Below are 27,622 nucleotides of genomic sequence, written 5' to 3'. Positions count from 1 at the left end.
GTATATTTCAAATACTGATCTTAACTGGCGTAGCTACACATTTGTGTAGCTACACAAGTGTAGGCAAATGGCAATGTTTTTACAAATAAATGCAGTTCTTCATATAACATAAAATAGCAAATAATCAGTATCTTATCTGGACTGCTGTAACAAAATGATATAGACTGGGTGGCTTATTAGAAAACAGAAATTTATTTTTCACAGTACTGGAGGCTGGAAGTCCAAGATCAAGGTGTCCGCAGATTTCGTGTCTGTGAGGCTCTGCTTCCTCAGAGATCGGCTCTCTTCTCGGTATAACCTCGCGTAGCAGAGAGGGCAAGGAAGTTTCTGGGGTGTCTATTATAAGGACACTAATCATGGCCTAAAAGCCCCACCTCTTAATACCGTTGCCTTGGGGATTAAAATTTCAACATATGAATGAATCTTAGGGGGATGTAAATATTTCATTCATTGCATCCAATAATCAAAATGTTTAAGCAAAAAGTGACATAGCTTTCTAACTTTTAAAATGGTTTACTTTATGTAATAAGTAGCATTTTATAGACTACTGGTGTTAAGGAGCTAAGACTACAGAATAACAATGTAGTGATTATTATGGGTAATAATGTTTGAAAAGTTTAAATGATTAAAAAGATGCCTGATGTAGTTTATTTATTCTTTGAGTGTGCTGTATATAAGTAAAAATACTTGACATGAATATAAAGTCAATAAGTATATCATTGGCCAGGCACGGTGGCTCAAGCCTATAATCCCAGCACTTTGGGAGGCCTAGGCAGGTGGATCGTGAGGTCAAGAGTTCGAGACCAGCTTGGCCAACATGGTGAAACCCCATCTCTACTAAAAATACAAAAAAAAAAAAAAAAATTAGCCGGGCATGGTGGCATGCACCTGTAATTCCAGCTACTCCAGAGGCTGAGGCAGGAGAATTGCTTAAATCCGGGAGGGAGAGATTGCAGTGAGTCAGGATCACGCCACTGAACTCCAGCTTGGGTGACAGAACAAGACTCCATCTCAATTAAAAAAAAAAAAAAGTATATAATCAAGGCAATGGCAAAGAGAAAATGAAGACATTGGTAATCTAAATAGATCAAAAAGCAAATGCGTGAGTATTGACAAGTTGTGAAGGAAAGGATTAAAAGTTACAGAAAAGCAATTAAAGAATGGTTAGAGATTAAGTACTGTATATGGGGAAAGTTAACAACCAGAGCTGACAATTCTGAAAGCACATCTCAAATTTGTGTTCAAAATTTACAATCATCTAAAAAATAAATATTTTTAAAAATTCATCTGACTATACGTTTAGGCACACTCTTACACTAGTCTTCTAAACCTGGATTGCAACAGGAGGGCTGTATTTCTCATTTGAGGATTTTCTGTCTGTAATTTTAAGCAAACTGAAAGTTCTACATACAAATGTATGTGAATAAGCAGCTAACAAAAGAATGAGATAAGATAGGATGAGATGGCAAAGAGCAGCCCATAAAGGCCCAGAAAGGTGTGCAGGAAGGAAAACAGTGGATGACTCTGGGGTAGCTTTGCAAGACTCAGGACAGTAAGAAAGTGAGATCCCAGCAACACAAGCAGAATATTTACTGAATAGTCATGCATTGAAAAATGTAAACTGGAAAATCTCCTGGCAGCAAATGTATAAATCCAGTGAATAAAAAGCAGTTCAGTCTTTACATAATGAGACCCTGAACTAGTGTTAATAGATCTATGTGACAAGAAAAATGTTGATGTTGAAAATTTACTTTTGCATTTTACCTATCAGGTCTTTGTTTTGGAGCATGCATTTGTCAAAATCATCTACTTCCTTCCTCTAGGGACTCAGTTAATATGGTTGCCTAGTTGTTGCAATCCTTTCATATCCAACGTCTACAAATAATGATGCTTCTTTAATCAGTTATTTGAGCTACAAGTATTCTAGATTATCACCTCTTTAGCTTGCCTTAAGAATAAAGCTAAATAACTCCCAGAGAGTTCTTTTAAGATCTAGCACAGATACACTAAAACCAATTCAGTTGAAAATAAGAGAAAAATAGCCAGTGGAAATTCAGTTTGTAAATGAGACCAACAAATTATAACTTATACATAATTGAGATTGATTGCTAAGAGAATGTTAATACATTTTATATAGGTACCTCTAATTTCCTTCTTGTGTGCTGCTAAAAGAACAAACTATTTTAAATAAGAATGGTTTAGGTAAGAAATCAAAAACTGGAACAAGATTTTGTGATAATTATTTTGCACATTGGACAATAAACATGTTCTGTATGCAAACTGGAAAACTGATTTTGTCACATTCTCATATTTGTGGCTTAGCAGGAGAAATAGTATGGTACTTGACTCATTTAAACTGGTTTCTAGTCTCTACTTAGCACTAGAGCCACAGTTTTTTCCACGCTTAAACTACGGAGTAGGTGGTTTGGTACAGTAAAAACACCAACACACTAACAAACACTGATTTGGGGATCTGGAGATTAAGATTCCAATCCAAAAATGTGCCGCCACCTGGCTGTGTGACTTGTCACTACATTTCTAGGCCTCTTTTTTAAACCTTTAAAGAGCAAAGAAGATGAAGAATACAGTCTCTGGGGTCCTTTTTGTCTCTGAAATTTTATGAGTATGTCTTATACTAAACCAAATGGTTATTTTGTGAGACTGACAGTAAGTATGTATATTGTGAGCATACACTAAAAGGATTACATTGGTATAAAATGCAATGAATTATTTGTTATTACCCCTCTGATGACTACCGTGCTCTGAAGGTCTTTATCTCTGTGTGTGTGCACGTGTGTGTGTGTGTAGTTATCACCATTTTTGGTGTTTCCAAAAATTAGTCATTTGTTCTGATAGCCAGAATTTTTTCTATGTCAATTTACCACCATTTTAAGTAAAAATTAACATTAAAAAATTGTTCCACATTTTACTAAAATAAAATTAGCAATAATATCCTTAAAATAGATTTCATATTCTGGTTTTATTTTTTCTGATGAATAGTGAAATAAATACATACAGCATTTTTTCAGCTACTTAAAATCATCTCAATATTTGTGAAAATTGTTTTAGAATGTTACTGGGAAATAGTGATCATAGAGAGGTTAAATGTTGAAAAGTAAAAATGATATTAAAATATATTAGGGCCTGGTGTGATATTAAACCTGTAATCCCAGCACTGTTGGAGGCCAAGGTGGGAGGATTGCCTGAGTCCAGGAGTTTAAGACCAGCCTGAGCAACATAGTGAGACCCTGTCTTTACAAAAAAAATTAAAAAACATTATCTGGGCGTGGTGGGCATGCCTGTAGTGCTAGCTACTTGGGAGGTTAAGGAGAATCACTTGAGTCTGAAAGTTCAACGCTGCAGTGAGCCATGATTGCACCACTGCACTCTAGTCTGGATGACAGAGCAACACGCTCTCTCTAAAAGAAATAAAAAATAAATAAATAAAATATTTTAGGATGCTCAAATTCAAATAGCACTTTTCAAATCAGAACTATAATAACTGGAGAAAAAGCAGATGGTCAAAACAGTGGAAAAATAGGTTAGATCATCCCCACCTGTTGTCAAAATCTGACAAAATATTGACAGCAAGGCATAGGTGTACACACTGGGAAGAATATTAACAAGTACTGGGGTTATAATAAAGAATTGTGCAGGTGTAAAACAGGGTGGCCTAACTTCTTCTCATGTTATAAAGGTATAGAAATACAAGGAGATAGATATGTAGAACTGTTTAGAGGCATGAAAGAATCCAGCACCATGGGAAGTAGACAAACCATGGTGCTGATTTCACCATGTGTGTGACGAGTGTGGTAGAAACATTGATGAAGTGAAAATAGACATAAAATGGGACATTTGCATAGAGACTCTAAAACAAAAGGTGTGTGGTTGAGAAGTTTTAGGCCACTGTGGCAATGCTGTGTTTCTCACTATTCAAGTAGATTTCATGGGTTTATTTAAGACATAAGTAACACTTATTTTATGTGGGAGGCATTTTAAAACATTTTTATGAATATTAACTTCTTTAATGCCCACCACCACCTTATCAGGCAGGCGCTGTTATTATCCTCACTTTTTACACGTGGGAGCAAAACATGAAGAGATTAAATGACTTAAGTATGTGGGAAAACTAGGTTTGAACCCAGGAGTCTGACAGAGTTCATTATTAGTAGATTCATGTTGCTGTGCCTAAGAAGAGCAGAGCAATTGTTCTAAAGGAAATCCCTTTCTCTTTGGCACAGTGATTGATTCAATAATTCAGGCTTAGGGCCATTAGCGCCCTGAAGATAGGAATTGGATCAGGAATCTGGCATTGTACATTGAGGGCCAAAATGTAGTGAGGGAAAAATTTCCAATTCTTTTGGAAAAGAAATTTTGTTGCTCTTACCAAAGGATGCTTATTATTCTCTGACTTCTGGATATCATGGGGTTTGGACATGAATCTGTAATTACTGCTTTTGTCTTTTTAGACTTGTATGAAAAATACCTCTGATCTTAACTAGATACTGGAGACAAGCAAAACCGAGAAAACTGTAGAGAAACAGAGGTTGAGACACTGGCCACTCCCAAGTCAATACATTTCTGAAATAATACAACAACATTGACACAATGTGGTAACCGTACATTCCATTTTCTTTAGGAAATGTTAATCAAGACATCCATCGTGGCAGCTTCCAGGAAAAAACATTAATTCATACTTCCATTTTATGTTTGCAAAAAGAATTAGGATTTTTATAGTGCTGTTTTAAAAATGTGTTCGGATAACAATTACAACTTCTCTCCAGCTGTCTAAATTCAGGTTCTTTTGGGTTTCAAAGCCACTGGCACCCTAGCATAGAATATCAGATAGCTCGGTAAGCCTGGTGTTGAATTATACCATTTATCACTTGTATTTATTAGGCAAAATTCTAAACCTCTTAAACTACTTTCTCACTTGTGAAATGCTGATATTAAGGCCAACCTCATGTTTCCTTTGCATATTAAATGAATTATATATGTGCACATATATATATACCTACACATATATATGTGTAGTTACTAGATATGCTTCCTGGTACATAGGAAATATTCAATAAATTGCTTATTAATATCAACAAGTCTTTGAAAAATAAGTTAAAACCTTTAAAACCTTCTTAGACTTGAAAAAGGACTTCAGCATATATATTTATCTTTATGACAATTATGTGGAGGTTGGTGAGGTATTTATAATTATAATTATTTTTATATTATACATTAGGACAATGAAGTTAAAGAAATTATGTGGATTTGGAAAATTTACCTAGGTAGTAACTAGAAGATTTTAAAATTTCAATTGATCTCATCAGTTTCCAGATTTTTAAGCCCCACTATGTTTAGATTCAAAAATATAAATAATTATATTTCATTCTTCACATTAACAAATAAAGAAGTTACAAGAAAGCCGATGAAGGCTAACCTAAGTGTGAGCATTGTTATTGCATATACTCTCGTGTCTCTTGAGCTTTTAACTCCACATTTTTAAATCAATACATTGTCAGTAGTTCCACATTTTCTTCTTGTAAAAGAACAAAAGAAAACTTTTTAAAATTAAGAAGAAGAGAAGTTCCGAGAAAATCTTCTGAGAAAATAGAAGTAACTAAGTATCCAAAATGGAATCATTCCACAGTTGAGGATGTGGTCTGTAATTCCTTTGACTGCTATCAATTTATGCCATCCTGCCTGAGGAGTTTCTATATTGACCCTGGAAATGCTTTTAGATTTTATCGTGCCAATAAAGTTACTAAAATTGAATTTTATTCCTAATGATATTGGATTGTAGCTGATTTAGTAATTAAGTAATTACTTGAAAAAGCATGAAACATAATTTCATTAATCAAAGTGAAAAACTTGATAAGGGGTTTTAAGTGAACATAAAATAGATTTTCTTTTCCAGAGGTAAAGTAAATTTCAGTAGCTTACAAGCTTATAACATATCAGTGACCGGGGGCTTCATGGGAACAACTCAAGGCACATAAATCATTTACAAGGGATCCTCTGAACATCAGCATTAATTTTCCTTCTGCAATAGACTAAGTCTCTCCTTTACTTTTTTATATTTATTTATTTATTTATTTATTTATTTATTTATTTATTTTGTAGAGGATTCTCCCTCTGTTGCCCAGACTGGAGTGCAGTGGCTCGATCTCGGCTCACTGCAAGCTCCGCCTCCCGGGTTCACCCGCCATTCTCCTGCCTCAGCCTCCCAAGTAGCTGGGATTACTGGCATCCGCCACCACGCCCGGCTAATTTTTTGTATTTTTAGTGGAGACGGGTTTCACCGTGTTAGCCAGGTCTCTCCTTTATTTTAAGTGATAGTTAAAGGGGCATTCTAATTTCACATCTAATTTCATTTTACAATACTTATTAATAATGTGGTATTTTCAAATTGCGTCAATTAGGTCTATTTCTCTTCTTTTGGAAAGTCTCAGAAAAGATGAATTTTAAAATATTTAGATAAAATTTAAAGAATAAATTGGGTAGATCAGGACTGTGTCACAAATTTTTGGTATAACTCACATGAATTAACCCTGTGCCTTGAATCCGATAGGAGCACAATAAATGTTCTTTGAGTGAATGAAGGGATGGATGAATGACTAGGGACTTTTTTCAGGTTTGGCTACATAAGTAATCTATACTGTTATTTATGTTTCTATGATATTTTCATGTCTGCCTTCTCCATGGATATCACTTCATTCTTTCTGTCAGGCTCTAGGTCAGAGAATAAGAAATTAAAGTTTCAAGTTACTTTTTATTAACAATTTTTTATTACAAAATGGTGATAATAGTAGCATTCATGTCATGATTATTGTGAAGTTCACGAGAGAGAATATTTTAGAACGGTGTTTGCCACATGATTAGTTCTCAGGGGTTAGTATGTTGTTGGTGTTTGTTAAAGCAAATACAAATTTCAACCTCTCAGTATACATATTAATGAAAATAAGAATTGTTCTAGAATTAATTTATGCATTAATTTTGTCAAAGAGGTGTTATAAGTTGACATCCCATGGTAAGGTAAGCAAATAATATCAATAAATTTACTGACAGATGTGTATTTATCCTTAGGCGAATGAGTTAAACAGCTATGATAAACCTAAATATTTCACATCTGCAATATATGTATGATGAGAATATGCTGGGCTCCTGAAGATCCCACATTTAATATTCGCTACATTAAGGAAACATTAAACATTCATGGCCCATCATGATACTCACTAACCTTTGTTTATTTCCATTCAACCTTAGTAGTTACCATTTCTGCTTCTACTTTGCTGCTAATTGGGGTTTTATATGTTGTGAGTTTTTAAATTAAATTTTTTCTTATTACAAAAAATCAGTGCAAATAATTGTAGAAAACATTACAAAACAAAGATAAACACAATGAATAATATTTAAATACCCCTTTGACCTCACTATCTAGAGATAACTAATGTTGACATTTTTGCACATATCGTTCTAGATTTTTCTCTCGTTCACTCCAACTCTAGAGAGAGATCATAGAGCATGCACTGCTTTTTCATTTAACAAAGGATTTGACAAGATCCAACAGCATTTGTTTAGTGACCACATCTTTACAAATTCTCATCATTTCCTGTAAAGTGTTATCCCAAACTCAAAGTGGAGAACGTTGGGGAGATTAGAGAAGAAGATGACAGGCCAGGTAATTTGGAAACTCTTTAGTGTCTACTGATATACCTCTTGAGCTTCCTAACCCTAGATCTGGGAAAATTGCCAACAGTCACATTAACTTTGGGGATAATGTCCAGAATAAAGCTCTAAGGGCCCCCAGATTTCTGTATCTTTTGAATTAGTTATGCAATAAAGTAGATTTGACTGTATTGCTTATTCCTAGATCATAAGAACTCAGAGCTCATCTTGCTAGAGCCAACCTTGCAAAATTACTGTTGTGGAGAAACAGAAATCATATGTACATATTGCTTACACAAATATAAATTAATTTAGAGGCAGTCCCAGCTACAATGCCACCAACCATAACAAAAAGTGATATACTATTAGTAGTATTCTACATTAAGGTAATATTTCTGAAAGGATACTAGGCAGAATTCATAAAAATTTTGAATGATATGTCTATGTCTAAGGTTATATTTCCTGTACAAGTAAAAGTTCACAGAGATATTTGTACAAGGGTGATTGATTCATAAATAGTTTGTAACAGGAAGAAAATCAAAGCCTCCTAAATGTCCAGTAGTATAGAACTACATATAAATTTTGACATATTCATATTTTTGAATACCATATATTTGCTGAAAAGTTAAATGGCTTTGTGCTGACAATCTGTGAGACATATTGCAAAGCAAAACAAACTTGGAATGGAACAATGTGCCATTTCTGTCCATTCCTGTGAAAGAAACGTAAAAGAGATCACATATACATTTTCAGAAAGGATACATAAGAAAGAGCTAACAGTGTCTACATATAGGATGAGGGAATAAAAAGAAGAGGATGTTTAAAGTTCATGTAATAACTTTTTAAACTTTTTCAGATAGATATGTCTTTATTTTTATTGAAATAAATGAAAATAATTTGAATAGAGCTAAACAGAAAAAGATTTGTGGAATATAATTCAAATTAGTAATAGGATATGGGATAATAGAGAATTTTTGCTTTCTGCTTTCCCTATTACTGCATTATCTGAACTGTTTACAGTGAGCATACACTGTTTTTAGAATTAGAAAAATGTATTGAATTTTAAAAGGGGACAGTATGAAGTGGTGATTGATAATATATGCTTCTGAATTATACTACCATGGTTTAAATCTTGTGAATACAGGTGGGTGATTTTATTTTTTTTTCTAACAATAAAAGTGCTTAAATCATCAGAGATGCTAAGTGAAGCAGACATGTTATTTTTATCTAAAAACCTAAGGGAAAAACTTTATGTACAGAGCAACTTCATGTGCAACATTAATTAAAAACTAATATCAATGTCAAATAAAGGTCAGCTGAAGGAAGTAGATCATATTATTAGAATACATTGATATCTATGTCTGAAATCCTTACTGTATCATTTTAAATATGTCTGCTCTTAAATTTTCAGTGATTAACCATTTTACTCTCATGTGTAAACTGGCTATAATCTTATTTTTCTAAGCATAACATGGATTCAGAAAGGATTGGTGTTTGCAGAGAGAATGCATAGTTGACTTTGTTGCTTAAAGTATTCACAATGGGGAAAAAAGCTGTCTTAAGCCATGTAGTCCAGAAGTTGCTCATTATTCTGCTAATAGCTCTATTTTAATGATTCACTTATGTGCACCTGCCACAAGATAGTATCATTATCAAAGAACAGTTAACTCTTTTTGTTCAAATTATTTTTATTTATTTATTTATTTATTAGAGATAGAGTCTTGCTCTGTCACCCAGGCTGGAGTGCACTGGCACGATCTTGGCTCACTACAACCTCTGCCTCCCAGGTTCAAGCGATTCTCCAGCCTCAGCCTCCCGAGTAGCAGGGATTACAGGCACACACAGCCATGCCCAGCTAATTTTTTGTATTTTAGTAGAGATGGGGTTTCACCATGTGCCCAGGCTGGTCTCAAACTTCTGAGCTCAGGTAGTCTGCCCGCCTCGGCCTCCCAAAGTGGCCAAATTGTTACTGAGATGTGCAACCTCAGAATTCCAAAGGCTCCATTACTATCATTTTGTCATTTCATATATTTTGTCATTTTCATGTGACTGTTTAATGTCATCATTGTCTTTCTTTTGGTAAGAGAGCATATACATAAATACATTCAAATGTATGTATGAAATCCCTTTCTCAGATACATATTGAACCTGCTTTGAAACAAATACTGTCCAAGACTTGTCACTCTCAACTCAAATCATGATTCATATGCTGTGGCCATTCAAAAAATTTTCCAAGGAAGATTGGAAGTCATAGATAGGTTCTTTTTATAATACTCAGATAAAACTCAGTATGGAACCAATATATCTTTCTAGTATCTTTGGAACCTACTCTATTCTGGTATCTGCCCTACTGTCATGTGCCTGCCATTTCTCTTTAGAAACATTAAGCATTACCCACCTTAGGAGGATAAATTATCATACTAAGGGACATAGCCATGTTAATAACCACAGACTGAAACTCAGAATTATTCCAGTTTTCACAAATGGAAGATCACATATGCAAGTGATGAGAAGATTAATGCAAGAGTCCAAAACTTTCCACAAGATAAAAAGGATGGGCAATACACAACAATATTAAATAATTGGCCACAGGGTAGAGAATGAAGAAACCTTGAATGAGGCGAAGAACTTGAAGAGGTGAAGGGAGAAAAGTGAAGAAGAATAAAGGCAAGGGAAACCATTCCAACACACAGATTTCATTTCTGAAGCCATGTTGTTTGTATGTGAATGCTACTTGACCATTATGTCTTTGGATAAATTACACCAATTCGTGAAATTTTATTTTTTCCATAAGTAAAATGAGGTTTATCATATCAGAGAATTTTCCCACAGGGATATTATGAAGCTTAAATGTGATAATACCCACAAAACACTTAGTATAATTTTTGGTATACTGAAGGCACAAAAAAAAATAACTACTGTTACTATAAAATAATAAAATACACTAATAGGCTACTAAATGGAATAGAAGAATCCAAGGGTATATGAAATTTGGGGATTTGTGCAAGCAGGTAATTTGTGCCAGAAAAATTTGTCAGGAACAGTTTGTGTGATTTTAAGCGTAAGGCTAGTTATAAGTAATAGGAATGTAGAGAGAGGAAGGTGGAAAAGAGGATTTATATACAGTGGTTCAAGATCTTTTTTTATCCTTCTAAACTCTAAGAGCATCAGGGGTATCCCCATTAGTTCCTTGCCAAGACAGTCATGTCAAAACAGAGCTATATGGGTCTTAGGATAGGAGTTCCCCAAGGGTTTACATAACTTGAAGCCCTGTACCCAAGATGATACTGAACTGCATGCGTACCACCCCTTCAGAGTGACTGACAAAATTGCATAAAGAATTCAACCAATGAGAAAAGAGATAGACAGATAAGGCCAGAGCCTCTTCAATAGCAGAGATTAAACCAGTGCTAGGTTCTGAGCTTTGGGTTAGAGTTGCATAAAGCCCTCCTCTTTCAAGTTGGGGCTGGGTCAGGGTTTGGAAAGGATCTGATGGGACCAGATCATCACAAAAATGAGGACAGGAGGGATACAGAGACTGAATACCACTAAGTTGTCATGTTGTGTGACCCAATGCAGTGAGACTATTGATAGAATAGAGGCAATGGATTTTTTTAATGTATTCAAGTTCCTAAAAAGCTGTCCCTTTCTGTGCTTAATGTCTCCTTTTCAGCAAGTCACATTTTACTTGGTAGCCCAGAGAGATAACAAAACCCCTCTTCCTAAATATTTATCTGATCTACTTAGTGTAAAAGCCTGTATTCTAAATGGAATTCTATTACGGCATCGGTAACTCCTGAAGAAAGGGCACTTTGAGTTTCTCCTTCCAATTAGGTTGTTCCCTATAAAGATGCAAATTGGAGTGTTAACAGCAATAACCTGACACCTGTTGAAAACCAACAAGGTGGCAAAACACCCATAATTTCTGACTTCCACTGAGTTAATTGCTCAGTTGTCTTTCCTTGTCAAGAACTCCCATACATTAAGGAAATGCATTGGCCTTATAGCCATTAAATCTGAATAACAGATTCCACGTTTGTTAAAAGAATTAAAGAGCTCATTTGTTCTCATGTTTATCAGTAAACTTGTCTACAGAGGGGTGCCTTATCAAAGTGATTTATGTTTTTGCTCCCTAAGACTGTTGTGGCTGTGAATAAAAAGATTTACTTCATGGAACTTTAGAGATTCTTTGGAATTAGAACATACATCAACTCTTTTATAAACCGTTGTCTTCATGTGAAAACTTTGTTGTAAAAGGTGTGTATGAAATCATTCACTTTTTACAAAATTTCATCAAGATCTAAACTTGAAGTTATTTATTTTTATATTTTATTTTATTTTAAGTTCTAGGGTACATGTGCACAATGTGCAGGGTTGTTACATAGGTATACATGTGCCATGTTGGTGTGCTGCACCCATTAACTCATCATTTATATGAGGTATTTCTCCTAATGCTATCCCTCACCCCTCCCCTCACCCCGTGATAGGCCCTGGTGTGTGATGTTCCCCTTCCTGTGTCCAAGTGTTCTCATTGTTCAATTCTCACCCATGAGTGAGAACACGTGCTGTTTGATCTTTTGTCCTTGTGATACTTTGCTGACAATGATGGTTTCCAGCTGCATCCATGACCCTACAAAGGACATGAACTCATCCTTTTTTATGGCTGCATAGTATTCCACGGTGTTTATGTGCCACATTTTCTTAATCCAGTCTGTCATTGATGGATATTTGGGTTGGTTTCAAGTCTTTGCTATTGTGAATAGTGCCACAATAAACATGTGTGCATGTTTCTTTATAGCAGCATGATTTATAATCCTTTGGGTATATACCCAGTAATGGGATCACTGGGTCAAATGGTATTTCTAATTCTAGATCCTTGAGGAATCACCACACTGTCTTCCACAATGGTCGAACTAGTTTACAGTCCTACCAACAGTGTAAAAGTGTTCCTGTTTCTCTACGTCCTCTCCAGCACCTGTTGTTTCCTGACATTTAAATTATTGCCATTCTAACTGGTGTGAGATGAAATCTCATTGTGGTTTTGATTTGCATTTCTCTGATGGCCAGTGATGATGAGCATTTTTTCATGTGTCTGTTGGCTGCATAAATGTCTTCTTTTGAGAAGTGTCTGTTCATATTGTTCGCCCCCTTTTTGATGGGTTTTTTTTTTTCTTGTAAATTTGTTTGAGTTCTTTGTAGATTCTGGATATTAGCCCTTTGTCAGATGAGTAGATTGCAAAAATTTTCTCCCAATCTGTAGGTTGCCTGTTCACGCTGTAGGTAGTTTCTTTTGCTGTACAGAAGCTCTTTAGTTTAATTAGATCCTGTTTGTCACTTTTGGCTTTTTTGCCATTGCTTTTGGTGTTTGAGACATGAAGTCCTTGCCAATGCATATGTCCTGAATGGTATTGCCTAGGTTTTCTTCTAGAGTTTTTATAATTTTATGTCTAACATTTAAGTCTTTAATCCATCTTGAATTAATTTTTGTGTAAGGTGTAAGGAAGGGATCCAGTTTCAGCTTTCTACATATGGCTAGCCAATTTTCCCAGCACCATTTATGAAATAGGGAATCCTTTCCCCATTTCTTGTTTTTCTCAGGTTTGTCAAATATCACATGGTTGTAGATGTGTAGTATTATTTCTGAGGACTCTGTTCTGTTCCATTGGTCTATATCTCTGTTTTGGTACCGGTTCCCAAGCACTCCTCAGCCAATGTAAAAGAACAAAAATTATAACTGTCTCTCAGACCACAGTGCAATCAAACTAGAACTCAGGATTAAGAAACTCACTGAAATCCACTCAACTGCATGGAAAGTGAACAACCTGCTCCTGCATGACTACTGGGTACATAACCAAGTGAAGGCAGAAAGAAACCAATGAGAACAAAGACACAATGTATCAGAGTCTCTGAGACACATTTAAAGCAGTACCTAGAGGGAAATTTATAGCACTAACTGTCCACAAGAGAAAGCAGGAAAGATCTAAAATTGAGACCCTAACATCACAATTAAAAGAACTAGAGAAGCAAGAGCAAACACTTTCAAACGTTAGCAGAAGACAAGAAATAACTAAGATCAAGCAGAACTGAAGGAGATAGAGGCACAAAAAAACCCTTCAAAAAATCAGTGAATCCAGGAGCTGTTTGTTTTTGAAAAGATCAACAAAATTGATAGACCGCTAGCAAGACTAATAAAGAAAAGAGAGAAGAATCAAATAGACACAATAAAAAATTATAAGGGGCTATCACCACCAATCCCACAGAAATACAAACTACCCTCAAAGAATACTATAACCACCTCTACACAAATAAACTAGAAAATCTAGAAGAAATGGATAAATTCCTGGACACATACACCCTCCCAAGACTAAACCAGGAAGAAGTTGAATCCCTGAATACACCAATAACAGGTTCTGAAATTGAGGTAATAATTAATAGCCTACCAACCAAAAAAAGTCCAGGACCAGACAGATTCACAGCTGAATTCTACCAGAGGCACAAGGAGGAGCTGGTGCCATTCCTTCTGAAACTATTCCAATCAATAGAAAAAGAGGGAATCCTCCCTAACTCATTTTATGAGGCCAGCATCATCCTGATACCAAACTCTGGAAGAGACACAACCAAAAAAGAGAATTTTAGACCAATATCCCTGATGAACATCGATGCAAAAATCCTCAATAAAATACTAGCAAACCGAATCCAGCAGCACCTCAAAAAGCTTATCCACCATGATCAAGTGGGCTTCATCCCTGGGATGCAAGGCTGGTTCAACATACGCAAATCAATAAATGTAATCCAGCATATAAACAGAACCAAAGACAAAAACCATATGATTATCTCAATAGATGCAGAAAAGGCCTTTGACAAAATTCAACGACACTTCATGCTAAAAACTCTCAATAAATTCAGTATTGATGGAACATATCTCAAAATAATAAGAGCTATTTATGACCAACCCACAGCCAATATCATACTGAATGGGCAAAAACTGGAAGTATTCCCTTTGAAAACTGGCACAAGACAGGAATGCCCTCTCTCACCACTCCTATTCAACATAGTGTTGGAAGTTCTGGCCAGGACAATCAGGCAGGAGAAAGAAATAAAGTGTATTCAATTAGGAAAAGGGGAAGTCAAATTGTCCCTGTTTGCAGATGACATGACTGTATATCTAGAGAACCCCATTGTCTCAGCCCAAAATCTCCTTAAGCTGATAAGCAACTTCAGCAAAGTCTCAGGATACAAAATCAATGTGCAAAAATCACAAGCATTCTTATATACCAATAACAGACAGAGAGCCAAATCATGAGTGAAATCCCATTTACAATTGCTTCAAAGAGAATAAAATACCTAGGAATCCAACTCACAAAGGATGTGAAGGACCTTTTCAAGGAGAACTACAAACCACTGCTCAACGAAATAAAAAAGGACACAAACAAATGGAAGAACATTCCATGCTCATGAATAGGAAGAATCAATACCATGAAAATGGCCATACTGCCCAGGGTAATTTGTAGATTCAATGCCATCCCCATCAAGCTACCAATGACTTTCTTCATAGAACTGGAAAAAACTACTTTAAAATTCACATGGAACCAAAAAAGAGCCCGCGTTGCCAAGAAAATCCTAAGCCAAAAGAACAAAGCTGGAGGTATCACGCTACCTGACTTCAATCTATACTACAAGGCTACGGTAACTAAACCTGACTTTTAAAATATGACTTCTATTCGAAATTTAACTAGCTGTTTATTGACTATTTTCAGTTGAAAGATTACCACTTTCAATTTTGATGATGTCTCTGTATTTGCCAACCACCAAATAGATAAGCATACACAGTCAAGTTTGGTGACATGGTTTACAATGTTATGCAATCAGGGGACTTAAAACATCCTGGCAATAAATAGTTGGGGCTACAGTATAAGGTAAATTTTCTCAACAGGAAAACATACTCGTTTGGCTTTTACGTGCTGTAATTTGAAACTAAGACATTTTACTGCTGTGTTAAATTATGACTTTTTAAACAAGATATAATTAAAGCATGAAATTAGGCTTTGCATTTTTTTTTCTCTAATTTTAACATTACATACCTTTCTGCCTGAAAAAATGATGTAACAGTTTAGTGGTTAGCAAAATGTTCTGTTCTTCTTTTAGGTGACTTTGCTTATTAAGTGATCAAGTTAACCAATTTTTGTTTGACTTGTTTTTCTTGGAGGTTATTTTTATATGTGACTGACCAGATTTATGCTTAGAAAAGTAAGAATTCACAATCTGAGATCTAAATGAGAAGATTCTATGTAATGTCTACAGCTGGACAAGGCACTGAATTTCATCTTTTTTGTAGCACTTGATTGTTTTTATAAAGTCGGTGTGAGTTTGTGTTCTTGACAGAGATTGATGGACTAACTGTTGCCATCATGATGTGCTACATTATTTATATACGGCAGCCAAATTCAATCTTTTAGTTTGTCTTCTGCTGTCAACTGAAGCACTGCAATCTTCTCTGAAAGAACAATTTTCTGGGTTTGTAATTGTTGCATAATTATAAAAATGTATATTCTAAAAGCATAAGGTTCAGTAAGCTATATTGTGCATTTTTCAACAAACATAAAGTGGTCAGGTGTCACTCCTTTGCTATCGACCCTCACTACACCTATCTGGTAAAAACCACAAGCCTGGATCCATCATCTGCTGTGTGCCTGCACTATCTCAGCTGTACACAATGGGGTACATGTTGACATCAATTCTTGTTTGGTCCTTCAGTACTTTTCCTCCATCATTTTTCTATGTTTTCCCAAACAACAGCCTTCTATTTACTGCAGGCGCATTTTACCTTCTATCCTTCTCAAACTTCTGATCCTATCACATTCTCAGCAGCCTACTACACAGAAAACTTCAAATGGGAACTCCTTCAATTTGTTTGTTTGTTTGGAGACATAGTCTGGCTCTACCGCCCTGACTGGAGTGCAGATGCACAATCTCGGCTCACTGCAACCTCTACCTCTTGGATTCAAGGGATTCTCATGCCTCAGCCTTCCGAGTAGCTGGGACTGTGGGTGCACAGCACCACGCCTGGCTAATTTTTGCATTCTTAGTATGCCTCTAACCCAACAGGGTTTTACCATATTGCCAAGGCTGGTCTCGAACCCCTGGTTTCAAATGATCTGCCTACCTCACCTTCCCAATGTGCTAGGATTACAGGCATGAGCCATCATTCCTGGCCAAAACTCCTTCAATTTGTGTCATCCAGGCTCAAACTTCCTGGTACATCTTCCTCTTTGAGTCAAAGCTGAACCCTTCCACATGTACTCCGAGGCTCATTCATCTTATTTTTACACATGTCCTCACCCGTCTGATTATTCCTTCTCTCCTGTTATCTTTAACCTCTTCTTTCTAGTAGTTACTTCTATCAGCATGTACATCATCAGGTTTCTGATGTTTTAAATATATTTCCAAAATGTGTCCCACTGGATTTCTATAGGTATTTGACTAACATTTATTGAGCGCTTTCTATGGCAGGAACTTCACTAAACTTGTAACCTGCATTATAACATTTAATCTTTACCCACTACCATTTTTTGAAAAAGCAAACAATGATTTAGAGACACAGAATAATTAGAGAGTAGCAGAGTAGGATGCCAACTCTGCCCCCCTGATTTTCTTAAATCACGGTGGTATATCCCACATAATACACTGCCATGCTTTCATCTAACTCTTGAAAGAATTGCATCATTACTTCTAATACCCCTATCCCTTTGATTCTTTAACCTAATGCAGGCTGGCACTGATGCCTACCACTCCTGTGGATGTGCCTTCATCTAGGTCATCAAGGAACATCACCTTTTCTAAAGCAAGACAATACTTCTTAGCCCTTAGCTAAACTGAACCCACAGAACTATGCAACGCTGGTGCTCACTCTGGTCTCTAATTGAAGGTCACTTGCTCTCAGAAGGCTTCTTGACTCACAGTTCTGAGTTTGGTGTCCCTCTCTAATGCTTTCTTGGACTTAACAAGCAGTGGTAACTACTTATCAACTTATTTGTGTCTTTTTGTGAGAGTCTTTGAGAACACGAATTTGTCTATCATGGACCCTGTAATATGTGCAGCAGTTATGACTTTTAGTGGCATATAGATGGGCTTCAGTTAATATTCAGTAAATAATAACTAATGACTGGATGGATATTCTTCATAGGTAGAAATCATATAGTCAAAAATGCTTGGGACCAGGGGCGCAGTGGCTCACGCCTGTAATCCTAGCACTTTAGGAGGCCAAGACGGGCAGATTGTCTGAGCTCAGGGGTTCAAGACCAGGCTGTACAACACAGTGAAACCCCATATCTACTAAACTACAAAAGATTAGCTGGGCATAAAGGCACATTCCTGAAAACCCAGCTAGTTAGGAGGCTGAGGCATGAGCATGGCCTGACTTGGGAGGTGGAGGTTGCAGTGAGCCGAGATCATGCTACTGCACTCTAGCTTGGGTGAGAGAGACTTCATCTAAAAAAAAAAAAAAAAAAAATCCCAAAAAACAATCAAACTTGAGAAATGTAGTTTATGGTTGAATTTCCTGGTTATTTACAAAATTTTCCCTACTTATTTTGTAAGGAATACACATTCGTAGGGAATGCATGTTAATATTAAATAGTAGCTATTCTATTCTCCCTAACATAGTGAGTGCCCTTATTTATGATTTGCCGATTGTAGCTTCCTGCAAATGATTTTTTTCTTAACTCAGTGAATTAACAAAGAAACGTGGTCACATAAATACCTTCCTCATTTGCCTTTCTCCCGATCAAAGGCAGGAAAATACAAACTAACTTCCAAACTTTCTCTTTAATTCCTTTCTTTTCTTCTTTGGTTTCTCCTATTCCTTTGTCCTTTTTCTTGAATAAATTGAGATATTCAGATTAGCTTTAAGGAAATGTGGAGGGCTGGGAACCACCCCCAGAGATTCTGATTTCACTGGACTGGGCATAAGATATTTGAAAAGCCTCTCCCTATCCTGTGATTTTAATATGCAGTAAAGTCTGAGAACCACTGTATTAGATCATTTCGAATGCCCCTTTCAATTCTAGAAACTGTGGGTTCTGTTATTTTAAGGGACTCTCCAGAGTGTTTTAAACTAAAAAAATATATGAAAAGATTTTGTTTTTCAAAATGTTAGAGCCCAAAACATTTTTGTCTTTATATCCAGTATAGACCTTGATTGAAGCCTTATGTCATCAGCTGTGAAATTCAAATACTCAACACTGAACAGAAGATTTTCTCCTTATTTTGTTCAGTCCAATATGCCCTTAGCATTTGAAAACCTAACTAAAAAGAAAAATGTCTTAAAAATAGTGAGGCAAACCACTGAATAACATCTAAGAGATGCCCTGCTTTAAATTAGCATTAATGTGGTTTTGAGTGAGTCTAAGTCTAAGAGGTTTCTTTGTTCATTTACTTGACTTGTGTCCTCCGTGGTTATTTTTGGACTCTGTGGACACTGAGGTGGAGATGGATGGTCTTTTACTGCAAGGATGCCTAATGATTTATCAATAAAATGGCAGATTCTATCAATGAAGATACAATTATTCCTATTGACATTTGTATCTTATTTCCCTCTCTACACTTCCAAATTGCAAGGTGGTCTGCAATAATAACTAGAATTTATTTTAAAAGTACATATGAAGGTAAGAATCAGATTGCACCTTCTTAACACATTTATTTGAAATTAAAATTTGCCACACTCATAAGCTTTAATTGTGAGAGAAGGCTTTAAATTAAAACCTATGCATCAAACTCATTAGAATGTTCAACAAGTGAAATATCAATATTCAACACAAATTGTCTCTAAAGAGGCACAAAAGTAAACTGTGAGGCTATTGTTGATTTTTAAAAATGACATTTATTTAGTTCCACACAATTTCATAGGCAGTAAGTCATAAGGGTGCTAACATTTTCTGTGAGTTTTACCAATTTGAGTATGCAAATGCTCATGAACTTTATCTAATTTTAACTAGAATTATTACTCGTGCACTAGAGTTGGCTCATTTTGTCAAATGTTCTGTTTATATATTGGTTCAAAACTCTGATTTCTACAATAGGAGGCAAAACCTTTATTTTCTTTCAGTTTTTAAGTGAAATGATAGTACAGTTCAATGGGAAAGCAATAGATTGAAGATGAGGTTGTAACGCACAGAGCTGCATTGTCACAGATGCAAAACATGAATTTAAATGGTGTCTGCATTTTACCTTTTCACATGTAAGTATATATTGCAATGTCCTTCACATTTAGTTTGTTGAGATATTGAAGAAATTAAATAATGTCTTGTGTTAGTGAGGTAACATTCTATAGTGATATATTACTACTTTTTTGCTTTTACTTCTATATCTGTACACAAATTTGTTTACAGAAATGGAGAGAGGGCAGGGATGATGGTGCAGACATATTCTAGGTGGCTGCCAGCACTTTGAAAAGAGCAGAAAAAAATGGAGAAGCATGCATTCATCTTAATAAATTATTAGGATATTTATATAACTGTCAATACATAAATACATTAACAGTACTATGTAAATACATTAATATGTAAGAAAGATTTCAACATATAAATTCATAAGTACATTAGCCAGTAAATATTAATACAATAGTATATGTTCAGTAGATGTTTACTGCATATAAAGAATAAGCTTAGTAGAATTGCCCTTGATTACCAGGAACACAGAGGATCAAATGTTGGGCTTTAAATTATCAATCAGTTTCTTTTAAAAATGTGTGGGTGGCAATAAACATTTATTGAGAGTTTTTCCCCTGTCTTCCTTTCTGTTCCTGAAATCATCTCTGTCTTACCTGTCATGAGGGCTGACCACTTGCTGTTCCCTACGCCTAGAATGCTCTTCCTTAGACTTTAACATCACGGACTCTAGTTTATCCTTGAATGTGCAGTTCATGTGAAGGCCTTGCTTCACTGTCATAAATAACCAGTTTTATTTGTTGTTTTTCTCATCAGCCTGTTTCTCCCTCCTCTCATGGCTTTTATTACAGTGAGTGCTACCTTATTTATTTGTGGCATATGAATATGTGATAAATGATTCAGTAATTATCTGATATATCTACTGGAGACAAACACTAACATATAAAGAATCCTGAACACATAAACTATCCAAGAGTTTAATTATCCGTGAACAAAATCAGCTGTCCTTTCTACCTGATTCTCAGTAGTACCATTATAGAATTTTCTTCTTTGTATGGCATGAGAAGTTGTATAATTATACACTAAGCTCACAGAAAATGCACGAGCACAATCATAAAGGTACCTATTTTAGGCTTTTAGGGTTTTTTTTAACCATTGTCTTCTGCAGTACTAAATAGTATTTTATAGGTGCTCACACACTTTGCTGTTGAGGCTAAAAGGTCATGGATTGCAAATGGGTAATGAAGTAAAATAAGATAGTCCCTAAATCACCTTGAACATGAGGTGACAGGCAACAGGTAGGAGGTCAGTGAGAAGAATGAAGCCAACATTGATTTCATGCAGAATATGCAGTCCGATCAGAACTCTGGAGAGTGGGTGGAAAGAGCAGGCAAACAGTAAGTTAAATTTAGCCTGCAATGATTTCTTGCCCCTGGGAAAAATAATTGCTTTGTTCTATTGCCAAAAGGCAAATCGGCATCAGCTTAATTTGCCTGAATCTGCCATAAACTGCAGATGGAACCATAAAACATGGTTAGAATGAAACTAAACACATCTGTCCTAATCTAAAGCAGGTGAGGCCAGCCGGCCAAGAAACATCAAGGTATAATGCTACACACATTACAATATGCAGAAGTATATTTTAGGAGCATGCTGACAGTAGGATAAAGAACTATGAAATCTTATATTACCCTGTTTTCCTTTCCTTAGCCTAACCTCTTCTACTGGTCGTCATTGCAGTTTTAAAAGACTTTACCAGGCCGGGCGCAGTGGCTCACGCCTGTAATCTCAGCACTTTGGGAGGCCGAGGTGTGTGGATCACAAGGTCAGGAGATCGAGACCATCCTGGCTAACACGGTGAAACCCCGTCTCTACTAAAAATACAAAAAATTAGCTGGGCGAGGTGGCGGGCTCCTGTAGTTCCAGCTACTCGAGAGGCTGAGGCAGGAGAATGGCGTGAACCCGAGAGGCGGAGCTTGCAGTGAACCAAGATGGCGCCACTGCACGGAGCAAGACTCCATCTCAAAAAAAAAAAAAAAAAAAAAAAAAGAAAACAAACAAACTCTACCAACATATCTACTGGGAAACAAACAGAAAAAAATTGTTGATTTAAAGGCTGAGAACCTATTGCATTTTAGTCAGAATTTCTTACCTGAGGTGCTACTACCTTAGATAAACTGACATAACAGAGGATCAGAAGTCCGTACTGTGTATTTTAATTAGACGTGAAATTCTAGCCAAGAGAGAGTTTGTTTTCACTTATCAACCCACATCTGTACTAACCGCTGGGATTATGGCTGAATAGAGGAAATAGCCTGAGATATGATAGTTTTGACCTAAGTAACCATATAACTCATTCAAATCAGGACATATCTGAGGTGAGCGGGGATTGTGGGTACCCATGGAGGTGTACAACTCTAATCCTTCTTTAAGAAAGAATGTGCTGTCCAACTGCAAGTATGTAGTTAGCTGGCAGTCTCCTGCAGAACTTTCAGGACATACTTGAGCCTTAGACCCTCAATCTACCTGGATTGCCCTAGTGCCTGTCATTCCTGACCTAGGGGAAATCCTTCCAACAATAATCTTTGCTCTGGAGCTCCCTGTGTAATTGGCTAAGACTCTCTCAAATCTGCATTATAGACTGAGGCTCTCCGTGGTCAATCCTGCCCCGACCATCCGCACCCTCATGTCTTCCATTTATCTTTATTGGTGTCATACTTATGTCGCAAGTTGAAGCTTTTCCTTCTAGTTTCTGCTTCCTCCTCATTTTGTCATTCGCAGACGTTACTTCTCAATAAACTTGTTACACTCTTATCTTTATCTTAGCATCTCCTTGATCAGATGCCATCTGATAAAAGCATCACTAATGATTACATAAAGAGAAACAGATTTTAAACAAAATCTATAGTAACCCTAATTATGTTTGTTGTTTATCCTCTACTTTGTCCAAGATCAAAACTTTGATTTTTGTTGCCACTGTCCACCCAACACAGTTACATGTGGGACCCTTATTAATTTCAGGAAGACTTTGACATGGTAGACCCCAGTTTAATAAACTGAACATTTATACTGGGGTACAATGGGCCAAGCATTAACTTCTTTCTTTTAACGAAGAATCTTATATCTTTTCCTCATTTACTTGTTGGTGTGCCTAAGGACCACTCCTGTCTTCATTTCTCTCTGCTCTCATCCCCTCCACTCCGTTCCCCTGCACTCCCTTAATACACTCAGTGAAAAGTTGTATTAACGTTCATACCTAGCAACCCATGTTTAAGCAGAGACTCTTTAATTCTACATCTACTTATATAATAGCTTAATCGGACATTTTCATTTTAGATCTTCTGCAGACTTTTCAAATACGATAATACCTCTAAAACTAAATCCATTATATTTCCTTATAAAGGATGGCTACTCAATCATACAGGCAAGAGCTCTGGAAATCAACCGAAATTTCTTGATCAACCCCTGGATCAATTTGGTCAAATTGTCATCTTGATTCTACCTTGTACATATTTCTCCAATCTATTACCTCTTTTCTCCCTTTCAAAAGATAGTATGTTAATGAAGGAAATAAGATGAAAATTTTATAGTGTATTAGAAATGTGTTTCCATGAGCAAAAAAGAACAAAAATTATAAGGATAAGAGAGAAAAACATGTCAGCTAAACAACAGTTGGCATCGCTAAGATATAATGAGACTTGAACAAATAGTCCTCTCTCATTTTGACCACAGAAGCATGATATGACTGGCCCACACATGCCTGGTAGAAAATTGACTCGATTTAGCATTATCATCTAGAGAGGGCAGCACAAGTGCCATGAAAGATTTCTTAAGGCACCAGAAAGGATTCTTAAGGCACGCTACATAATGATGGGATAATCAAAGGGACCTCCTTTGGCCCTGGGTATATCAGGACTGTAGGCCTACCTCAGTTACTACCTGATGCAAGAACTTGGTTATAGGACAGAATGGGATCTGAAAGAAGGGTTTTTTTTTTTTTAGGTAAATATGTAAATATGAGACTGTGTGCTTACATTGATTACTCCACATAGGTGGATGGGTCTTAATTTGGGGGAACTTTTATTCTTGTTTCATTACCTGGTATTTATTAACTAGATTTGATATTAAATGATACCTACTTTGATTTCCCTGTCTGTAGCCACCTCTATGAAGGGTCAAGAGAATCTTCAACATTTTTTTTTGAGACTATTTCAAACAATAAATGCATTTCCCTTTTTCCCTCAGCCCAACCTCCTCCATCTGATTCAACACATTGCTGCCTTAGTGATTGTTCCAAAGCACAAATGTGGTGATATACTTTCCCGTATTTCAATTTCTTTTATAATTTTCCAGTGCTTAAAGATAAACTCCAAAATTGTTGGCACAGCATAAAAGACCTTGATTCAGATGGCCTTCTTACCTTTTGGACCTCATCATTTTGTATTTCTCATACATATTTATATCCTAGCTACAGTGATCTACCTGAACTTCCTGGAATGAAACATGATCTTTTACCTTTAAGTGTGTAAAGGTAATATTACACACTTAATATTAATGTTTGCCTGTAATATAAGCATATGCTCTCTGTAATATTTGCCTGTAATATTAAGCATATGCTCTCTCCTCTTCATCACCTGATAGCACTGAATCTCCTTAAAAATCTCCACTGGTCCCACAGTTTGGATCATGTATACCAATTGCAGGTGTTACTACTGTGTTAGTATAATTGTAATTGTTACTGCATTTTTATCTCTCCCACTAAGCTCCATAGTCTGTTATTTAGTTTGGTATATACCACACTTACCTCAGTGTCTACTATGCAGTAGGTACTCAAGGAATAGAAGGACAGATAGACAAATTGATAGACAAATGGAAGGATAGCTAGCTAGCTATATGTGTGGATGGATAAATGGATGGATGGATGGATGGATGGATGGATAGATAGATAGATAGATAGATAGATAGATAGATAGATAGATAGATAGATGATAGGTATATAAATGATAGCAAGTATACTGAAATATCTTTATCAGTCATCAACCACCCCATTCAAAATGCTGCCAGGATTGTCTTCTTAATTTAGATCTGACCATGTCCAAACTTTAAAACACATGTTAAAAATGTTAAACACTCTCATTGATTCCTTATCTTAAAAATTACAATGCCACTTTTTAATACTCCCTGATCTAACATATTTATACTTTCTTAGCCATTCCAGATTAAATGCTCCATAGTCCAGCCACGCTAAATTCTTTGGTATTCCCCAAACATTCATTCATTCATTTTATGACTCTCTTTTCTAATATCTGCTCCAGTGCTTATGTACTGTTTTAGTCTATCATCTTAGTGTGGCTAATGACTTGGTTTATGTTTGACAGAAATCACAACCTGAATTTTCATTTTTCAAATATTTTTAAAGTGCTTCATCTGGAGAAGAGATTAAATAATTCTCATGTGAAAAACCTTACAGAGAATAACGTAACTAAGAAATACAATCTAGTAGGAAGTTGGTGCCCAGATGCTTTTTTGTTTTGAAAAATCCCATACTCATTGAGTCCAGGAGGTGGCACTTTCACCTACAAAGCTCCCTGTCAAACTGTATGCGTTTTTGTGCATCTGATTCAAATCCTCTGTGCAATAGAGCCACACCCATGATTCTGTCTGAAGTCTGCTTTTTTACTCCAGACTTAATCAGTGCTACTTTGAGTATGTCAGTCTTCTTAGGGACAATCCTTAAGGTCTCTGGAAGCCCTTTTATTTAGCTGAGAAGATCTTTCAGGCTCCGTCTGAATTATTTGAAATGTTTTCACACGGAGGTTTATAGCCACATCCTTGATTTGATATTTATGTTGGGCCATGTCTTTCTGGCATTCAATAATTTACCACTTTAAGAGGTGGGAGTTTAGAAACAATTGTGTTTTCTAACACAAGTCCTGGTCCTTGTATACTACTTCCCTTTACTTTTCAAAAGGACTGATTCTTTATTTAGCTCATCTCTTTATTGTAGCACCTTATCATATGCAGGCAGTAAGAGCCAACTGATGCTTTAATAGTCTGCCTGGAAATCTCCTTACTCATATGAAAAGTTAATCGCATACATATTCTACTTCCCCAGTTACCTCAGATGACAGCTTTATCAATTGTTACTCGCTACATAAAATGGGTAGCCATTTTTCTAGCTTTTCGTGGCCATGACTGCTTTTCCCGATACTGTCTGCCACCCATTGCCATAGCCAAGGCCACGCATTGTGGGGTTTCCATTATGTATGTCATACCTTATTTCTCTGTAGCAGTTTCTCTCTTATCCTTCAACATTTCTTTCACCCATCTCAAGCAAGCTAGCCTGAATTCATTCACATGGCGATCATAGCACTCCAAGAGAGGAAGTAGGTATCTTCAAGTGCTTTTCAAATCTCTGTTGTCTTCAAGTCTGTTAATGACCTACTAGCCAAAGCAAGTCACATGGACAAGCCCAGATTCTAGGGATCCGGAAATAAATCCTGTCCTTTAAAGAGTTAAAGAGTAAACTGTGTGGAACTAAAGAAGGTATTTATCAGAGTAATCAATGACACCAGTCTATTACAGATATTTAGGTTAGTATTTATTAACCAATTAGACAACATTCTCTTTACATATTATGAAGGAACTCCAAACTGAACCAATAGCTTTCAGAGGCAGTGTTTGAATTATGCAGTTCAATTTTTACCATGTTACATAATATATATATATATATATTTTTTGAGTACATGGTTTGAAATGAGTCTTGCAAATCTTATGTGTGAATCTTAATATTACCCTGACTTTTGACTTTGCCAAGGGAACATCCATAGCAAAGTAAACTAGTATGTTTCAATGCCTAAGAAGAAAAAAAAAATGTCAATTTCTGTTTTTTTTAATGCCTTAGGTGATATTTGCGATCCCAATCCATGTGAAAATGGAGGTATCTGTTTGCCAGGATTGGCTGATGGTTCCTTTTCCTGTGAGTGTCCAGATGGCTTCACAGACCCCAACTGTTCTAGTGTTGTGGAGGTTGGTAAGTGCAACATTTAAGCATTTCAGTAGTTATCTTTTTGTTTCCATGAATAACTGGCAGTTTGGCTGTGGTGCATTATGGAGATTAGGTGTAAAATTGCTGTATGTTGCTAATTAGTTTACTTTTGTATAGGATTCTCAGTTTTATCATTTCCAGTTTATATTGAAATTATATTGTGTTCTTTAAGTTTTAAAATATTTTTAGTAATTAACACTAAATTTAAAGACACTACAAATAATACATAAATATAACATTTCTCATATTTCTAATATTAATATAAATTTATCATTTTATTCTCAAATAAAATACATAACTCCAAAGTCAATTTATTCAAGTTAAATTATCACTGTAGGTAAAACAGGATGTTTTTAGGGACTTCTAATATTCATCAGCATTGTGTAGCTGTTCTAATCATTACTTTCCTTAGGTGATAAATGTATTTGATATTTCTAAGCATATAAAGAAGAGGATATTCCAGATGCAGTGCTCTTCAAAGTTTTCTCAAAAATTTGCTCTGCAAAAATTAATGTGTCATTGGTTATATTAGAATAGTTTTTTTTAAAAGTCTCCAAAATATGTATACTTATGGATTTAGAGTAATTTCTGTAATTCCAGATAGTCCCCATTAAGGAAATAGCTATACTTTAAAATAATTTAACATCATGTAAACTTGTGCAGAGATTTTCTCTCTGACTAAAGAGAGAAATGATTTTCAAAGTTAACACCATAAGTAAGTTTGAAAAAAGTATATATTTTTCACATT

General features: G+C 35.9%; 1 protein-coding gene across 2 annotated transcripts in view; it reads left to right on the top strand.

The window, feature by feature from the left end:
• The window catches only part of EDIL3 (EGF like repeats and discoidin domains 3), a 455,143-nt gene that overhangs the window by 111,774 nt on the left and 315,747 nt on the right, over positions 1-27,622 (top strand). For both annotated transcript variants that reach the window (XM_028849561.2, XM_001082527.4), the window contains exon 2: positions 26,731-26,859. In XM_028849561.2, coding sequence (XP_028705394.2) covers positions 26,731-26,859 — 129 coding nt within the window. The remainder of the gene's footprint in view (positions 1-26,730; positions 26,860-27,622) is intronic.

The sequence above is a fragment of the Macaca mulatta genome, chromosome 6 (genome assembly GCF_049350105.2).
Source record: "Macaca mulatta isolate MMU2019108-1 chromosome 6, T2T-MMU8v2.0, whole genome shotgun sequence".
NCBI classification, from domain to species: Eukaryota; Metazoa; Chordata; class Mammalia; order Primates; family Cercopithecidae; genus Macaca; species Macaca mulatta.
Note: the sequence above shows the minus strand (reverse complement) of the source record. Positions and strands in the feature narration are given on the sequence as shown.